The sequence below is a fragment of the Lipotes vexillifer genome, unplaced genomic scaffold (genome assembly GCF_000442215.2).
Source record: "Lipotes vexillifer unplaced genomic scaffold, Lipotes_vexillifer_v1.1 scaffold1136, whole genome shotgun sequence".
In the NCBI taxonomy this organism is placed as follows: Eukaryota; Metazoa; Chordata; class Mammalia; order Artiodactyla; family Lipotidae; genus Lipotes; species Lipotes vexillifer.
This window is the reverse complement of record NW_006769631.1, coordinates 1,778,090-1,785,418: the sequence shown is the minus strand read 5'-3', so window position 1 is coordinate 1,785,418 and position 7,329 is coordinate 1,778,090. Positions and strand designations below refer to the sequence as shown.

Here is a 7,329-nt window from a genome sequence, read left to right as displayed (position 1 = left end):
AAAAAAAAAAAAAAAAAAAAATCAAATGTAACATAGAGCACTGTAAATAAAACAAGAAATTTGTGTCAGAATTTTACCATCTTGTTGCCCCCAGAGGTATGAAGCCTACCTGAGAGAAATCACTGACTCTTCTTTCCGTATAATTTCTTGAATTTATACATCTCACATTTGAGCCTATTTTTTCTTTCTTACTTCACTCATCTCCCCCACCCTCCCCCCACCACTACCACCACCTTGGACAATAAAGTCAAAGTAAAGAAAGAATTTAATTGCAAAATAGCAGAACTTCTGCCTAATAATATTTACTTTTTTAGTATTTCATTTAAAATTGGTCAAACAGTTTTCAAGTGAAAATATATGAGGCTGAAAAGGTGAAGTAAACAAAGTCCCAAACCACAGAAAATTTGTCCCAAATTAAAATATAAATGTGACATTTCATCTCTAGTTCAGTAGTTTTAAAATGTTGTAGAGCATAATGTCTCTTGAGATTGTAAAAAAATATTTTTCACTTTCCTCAATCACTATTCCCCTTTCTCCAAACACACACACACACACACACACACACACACACACACACACAGTCACACGCACTCACCCACACATACATTTAAAGAGTTTCGTGGCAAATAAGTGTGGGTAAATAAGTTTGGAAAGCTGCGTCTCTTGGTGATTCATGATGTGTCTAAGCATCTTAAAGCCTCTGCGAAACTGTCAGTTAAGTGGACCCTTTGACATTGTGTAACAACATCATTGCCCCAGGAATACTGATTTTATTTTGGGGATTCACAGCTTCAGAAATGCAGGAGTAGAAATATAAGTAAGAGTCAAGCCCCAGATCTGCAGCAACTTAAGCGCTGGCCAGATTGGAACCCTGTGTGGGTGGCACATAATTGTTGCAGGGGTGAAAGGCCTGGCCATCAGAAAGACTTCAGTTTGAATCCAGCTCGACATCCTAAGCGTATGTTCATGGGCAGGTGACCTCAACTCCCTGCAGCTGTGATTCCTCATTTATAAAAACTGGAGTTGTGAATATATACCTCATTGTGTTATTGGGAGGGGCTGGCACATTTTGAGGGACTGGTAGACGCTCGAAATAGAAATTCCCCAGGAATGTTGTTAGAAATTTCGAAGTCTCAATGCATAATGTTCTCCTTAAAGGGTTAGTGAACGGCTCTAGAAATGTCAACCAAAGCAACTTCCTCCTTATTTGTTGGTAATTACAGGTTCACAGAGTCTTTTTTTTTTTATATCAAAACAGGTAGCCTCCCTGAGTAACACGGCTATGAGTTCATGACTAGGAGCAAATGCAAAGAAGAAATGAGTCAGCTTTTCTCAGTCCGTGAGAATTATCAACACAAATACAGTTCTGATGGCGTCAGGGGAAGAAGGTACATCTCTTTATCATGGGTTTATCTTGCTGCTTTCCTATTAATATGACTGTGATATTTACTGGTGTTCGTTCTTTATTACTCTTGCGCCTCTCAAGTTCACATCACTTATAAATAAGAAGAAAGTATAAGTGTGCTATTTTTCCTTTTCATATATAAATATGCTGATGCATGGAAATGTACCATAAAGTTATGGTAAGAAATGCAAATCGGGGGAAAAGATAAAAAAGATGAAAAGTCTGAAAAGTAAGAGACGTCATGAAGGGGAAGGAAAAAATGAGAAGAAATAATGCTGGCAACTGCTATTGAAATGAATTGGGTCCTGTTTGGGATTGACATGTACACACTGCTATATTTAAGATAGACAACCAACAAGGACCTACTGTATAGTACAGGGAACTCTTCTTATCATTCTATAACAACCTAAATGGGAACAATATTTGAAAAAGAATAGAGACATGTATATGTAAAAAAATTAAATCAAATTAAATTAAATTTTAAAAATAGAGAAAGAAATGAATCGGGTCCTGCCCCTGAGTGGAACTGTCAAGAATTTTGTGATGTGAGCTAAAGCGGGCTTAGAATGACACTTGGATTTTCAGAAGATAGTATCTGAAGCAGATGATGATGCAAATACCCTTCTTGATATTTGATGTGGGTATCATATTGCATTTTTGGTTTCTGGTACTTTTTTTTGGCTGTGCCATGCAGCTTGTGGGATCTTATTTCCCTGACCAGGGATTGAACCCAGGCCATGGCAGTGAAAGTGCCAAGTCCTAACCACTGGACCGCCAGGGAATTCCCTCAGCTTATTTTTATTTTTCAAGTTTCTTTTGCCTTGTACTGGAACTCTTGAATTTTCAGTGAATTTTTTTATCAGCTTGTCAATTTCTGCAAAGGAACCAGCTGGATTTCTGAAAGGGATTGTGTTGAATCTGAATATCAATTTGGGGAATATCTGTTAGATGTGGGTTTAAATAAAAGAGTGTAAATTAAAGGTTTTGACTGATGTCTGGAATCATTAACAAAACGTGGGAAGATAGGAAATGAAGATAGTAAGAAGATGCGTTTTTGACACTGAGTTTATGCTACTATGGAACACCAGGTGAAATGTTCAGTAGGCAATAAGAGCTTGTGTTAGATGTGGAAGAGGGAGCAAGGAACTGTGAGAGCAGCATTAGAGAATGAGATTTCTGAGAGACGGAAAGGAGAACCTCTGAGACCTGAACGCCTACAGTGTCCGTGATGAGAGGGCAGGTGAAGGAAGAGTAGCCAGGGAATGAGGGGCAGAGAGGTGAGGGGGAGGCCAGGCAGGCTGCTGCTGGGGAAGCCATGGGAGAGAAGGTGGTCAGAGTGTAGCTTCCTTCCGAGAGTAGGAGAGAGAGGGCTGGAAGGAACCGCCAGTTTGGTTTGAACAGGGACCTTCTTGCCTCCAGGAAAAGTTCACAGCTCACAAAGGATAATGCCTTTATGGAACAGGGATGAGGGTGCGTGTGTGTGGAGCCACCTGGGTTCTCCTGAATCCACTTGCTGGGATACAGACCTCATTGGAGCCAAGAGCAGGGCTGGTGCCATTCAGAGCTTTCTTTCCTCCCTCAGCTCAGCATGCTTCCCCGGTGCCTGCCCTTCCCCAAGTGGGGAACGTAGGAGACCAAGCAGCGGCAACTGCTCCGGATGGTCAGGCCCCAGGTGAGCTTCCTGAGTTCCAAGTCTGTGGCCCAGGAATAGCTAGAGCTCATCTCCGGGCCCCTGGCCCCTTCTGAGTCTGCTCCTGTGGCTTTCCTGCCTAACTCCTTCCCCTGGAGCTGCTTCCGTCCACTGAGTTCATTGACTGTATCTTGCCCTGGACTTCTCCTTTTATTAATGTGTCATTTCAGCTTCCCACCCTCCCCCCACCCCTTTTGCCACCAGGGCCCCGTCCCTGTGCTCTCAGGGCCCCTAATGACTCTGCCCCTCAGACTGGGAATGTCCCTGAGCAGTAGAAACGTGTCATTCCAGGAGGCTGCAGTGTTTGGGTTCCTGTCTGTGGACTATACTCAACAAAAGTGGAAAGGTCTGGCACTCAGCCAGAGAGCCCTGTACTGGAACATCATGCTGGAAAATTGCTGCAGCCTGGCCTCACTGGGTAATGACTCTGTTCCCCGGTACTTAGAGTCTGTCTTCTATACACTTTCTTTGGTACATTCATTTTCTTTTTAAACTTTTTATTATGAAAATCTAAAAAGACAAAGGGAGAGAATAGTATAATGAACCCCTCTCCATCATCACCCACTTTAATAGTTATTAACATTCTCATTATTAACTGAGCTAGGCCAGTTTATTAGAGTTTGTAGTTGGAAGGAGTAGAGTGCCATTCAGTTAGTTATTGTAAGTGATGAGCTAAGTTACTTATAGTAAGACTAAAGGAATGGAAGCCCTGAACAGACTGACCAGCTAGACCAGACTTCAGTAAATGAAGCCTTGTGGGGACCTGGGAACCTGGGAACCTCAGTAGTGGAAGTGAAAGGATTTTTACAGCAGTGTCGTAAGACAGCTGTGCCCTGCGTATCCGTTTGCTCCTCCCACTGATACCCAGTCTCTTTATTTACTCTGAATCTTTATTCCCCCTCGGAGCTCCTTCTTAATTAGACTTTCTGTTTCCTCCTGTGTTCTGCTTGCTGTGGCTCCTGATGGTTGCCTTCTCTCCATGCATCATTTCAGCTTGAGCTCTTGTAATTTCCTTAGTTTTTCCAACCTTCCGTTTAGAATTTATGCAGAAAGGGACTCCAAGGGTGGTTCAGCCGTTAAATATCATCTTTGTTTGAGCAGTACTTTGGCCCAGGCCACACAGAGGCTGATGACTAATCTACAGATAAGCTACACTGAGGTCTAGTGCTTGGCCCTGTTCCAGTCACCTGTTGTCCATCACGTGATGAGCTGGGTTGCTTGGCACAAAGCATGGTTGCCTCAGCTTCCCCTTCAGAAAGACTGGGGCAGGGCTGCTTCCTGGAAGGAGCTGTTGTCAGGGCAGGTTCTGGGCTTGACCGTTCTAGGACAGTAGCCTACTCTGGAGAGGGTGAGCTTAGAATCAGTGAACCAAATACCTTTAACTTTCCATATGCTAAGGTGGTATGATAGCTTGCGGCCTTGGTTAAGATGTGATTGAAAGGAACCAATATTTCTGTGTTTAGCTATGACTGTGATTGCTCTGCCTTCTCCCAACTTTTGTATTCAAAAATTCTAGAATTCAAAAGCAGATACTCGGCTGGTCAGTCTCATTATGACTCCAGATTATCAAGATACAAAACATGTATTTTGATTTACATTTCAAATTATAAAAATTAATTTTTATAGGAGTGCCTACTGCAACCTACCAGTCCAGTGCTCCAGGGACTAGGGGGTACCCAATTTTACAGCTTTGCTTTCCACTTCAATACTTTCCCCCAGTATTTCTCTACCCATTGCTTCTCCAAATCTTGTCACTGTCCTGTTACACCAGAATCACTTCTTTATGTACACTTTTTCCTAATCACATCCTCATAATATAAATTTGCTTTCTACTCTCAGGTTTGCCCACATTGTTTCTCATATTTGTTTTGAGGTATTTGCCACTACTCTCTCTCCCCAACATCTTTGCTGAGAACTGTGGAACCATACAATGTCATGGTTGGAAAGGACCTTAGGGTTCCTCATTTTACTAAGGAGACATCGCATCTAAGTGACTTCTGGAAGATCACACCATGCTTTACAGTCTGGTCTCTTGCCTTTCAACTGGCCTATTCACCTGGCTGTGCTGGCGCAGCATCCCTCTGTCCTGAGGGCTGTTCTTCCACCCTCCTCCACTGACCAACTTCCCCTCATTGTTTTTCTGTCCATGAAGAAAAGTTTGAGCCATTTCCCATTTTCTCTCCTGTTATTTATTTATTTATTTATTTTTGAGGTACACGGGCCTCTCACTGTTGTGGCCTCTCCCGTTGTGGAGCACAGGCTCCAGACGTGCAGGCTCAGTGGCCATGGCTCACGGGCCCAGCCGCTCCACGGCATGTGGGATCTTCCCAGACCGGGGCATGAACCCGCATCCCCTGCATCGGCAGACGGACTCTCAACCACTGCGCCACCAGGGAAGCCCTCTCCTGTTCTTAATGTGTCTCCTCATTCCTTACCTGTAATGTGCAGTTTTTTCCAGTACATAGACTCCTGATGATTCTCTTTCTTCAGTAGGACAAGAAATGAGTGAAAGTTGTTTTCTTCTTTCTTTTGGCAGCAGGTGAGAACAGGATGGAGAATTCAGAGTTGCCTCCAAAGCAGGAACTTTCTAAAGTTTTGAAGTCATCTGATAGGACCTCAGTAGTACTCTGTGGAATGATTCCAGGAGGACCAGAAGCTGGAGATGCCTGTGAAGAGGCTTTAGAGAAGCTAGAAGTTCAACCCTCAGGTGAAGAAGGGACCAGATTGGAAAGGAATTTCTTGGAAATAACACAGGAAGATAAAAATAAATCCACAAAAGATGGGTGTGATGAATATAAGGAACTTGGGGGACATCCAGACCTGTCCTCCAGTCCTGCAGAACATCAAGGAGTTCTGAAGGGGCAGAAATTCTATCGATGTGATGAATGTGGCAAAGCTTTTAATTGGAGTTCTCACCTCATTGGGCACCAGAGAATCCACACTGGGGAGAAACCCTATGAGTGCAATGAGTGTGGCAAGACCTTCAGGCAGACCTCTCAGCTTATAGTCCATCTCAGAATCCACACAGGGGAAAAGCCCTATGAATGCAGTGACTGTGGAAAGACCTATCGCCACAGCTCCCATCTCATTCAACACCAGAGACTCCATACTGGGGAGAAACCGTATAAATGCATTGAATGTGGAAAAGCTTTCAGTGAGAGTGCCAAACTCTTTGACCATCAGAGAACCCATACTGGGGAGAAACCATATGGATGCAATGAATGTGGAGCGGTCTTTAGTCGGAGTAAAAGCCTTGTCCGCCATCAGGTACTTCACACTGGTGAGAAACCTTACAAATGTAATGAGTGTGGGAAAGCTTTCTGTTCTAACAGAAATCTTATTGACCATCAGAGGATCCACACTGGGGAGAAGCCTTATGAGTGTAATGAATGTGGCAAGGCCTTCAGTCGAAGTAAATGTCTTATTCGACATCAGAGCCTCCACACTGGGGAAAAACCATTCAAATGCAGTGAGTGTAGGAAAGCCTTTAATCAGATCTCTCAACTTGCTGACCATGAGCGAATTCATACTGGAGAAAAACCCTTTGAATGTAATGAGTGTGGTAAGGCATTCAGTCTGAGTAAATGTCTCATTCGACATCAGAGACTTCACACGGGTGAAAAGCCCTATAAATGCAGTGAGTGTGGAAAATCCTTCAATCAAAACGCATACCTCATTATTCATCAGAGAATTCACACTGGTGAGAAACCTTATGAATGTAATGAATGTGGAAAGGTCTTCAGTCATAATTCTAGCCTTATGGTACATCAGAGAACCCATACTGGGGAGAAACCATATAAATGCAAAGATTGTGAGAAAGCTTTTCGTGACAGCTCACAACTCACTGTGCACCAAAGAGTTCACACTGGAGAGAAACCCTATGAATGTACTGAATGTGGGAAAGCCTTCAGTCAGCGTTCTACTTTCAATCACCACCAGCGAACTCACACTGGAGAAAAGCCGTCAGGTCTGGCTCGGTCTGTTTTTTAAGATGTGATTCTCTAAGACAGCAAGGAACTCTGAGTTAAGGTTTCTATATAAGAAGTATGCTCACCCTGGTCTCCTCTTGGAACCACTAATCAAAGTGGATCATTCCCTAAATGCTCTCTGGTGGTCAGGTAGGTGGGAGAGTGGGAGTAACAGTACCATCCTTCCCCAGTAAGGACTACACATTTCATGTGCTTGTAGGTTTCCTTTCTCTTCACCTTTTTTTTTTTTTTTTTTTTTTTTTTTT

The 7,329-nt window shown here is 43.2% G+C and overlaps 1 protein-coding gene and 1 non-coding gene across 2 annotated transcripts in view; one reads left to right on the top strand and one right to left on the bottom strand.

The window, feature by feature from the left end:
• Positions 1-7,085, top strand: part of LOC103086762 (putative zinc finger protein 852) — a 13,868-nt gene extending 6,783 nt beyond the window's left edge. Inside the window, 4 exon segments of the mRNA XM_082931371.1 lie at positions 2,988-3,054; positions 3,056-3,077; positions 3,387-3,513; positions 5,632-7,085. Coding sequence (XP_082787497.1) covers positions 2,988-3,054; positions 3,056-3,077; positions 3,387-3,513; positions 5,632-7,085 — 1,670 coding nt within the window.
• Positions 2,115-2,186, bottom strand: TRNAE-UUC (transfer RNA glutamic acid (anticodon UUC)). The gene has a single exon. It is a non-coding gene; the product is annotated as a tRNA-Glu (tRNA).
• Positions 7,086-7,329: the final 244 nt, after the last annotated feature.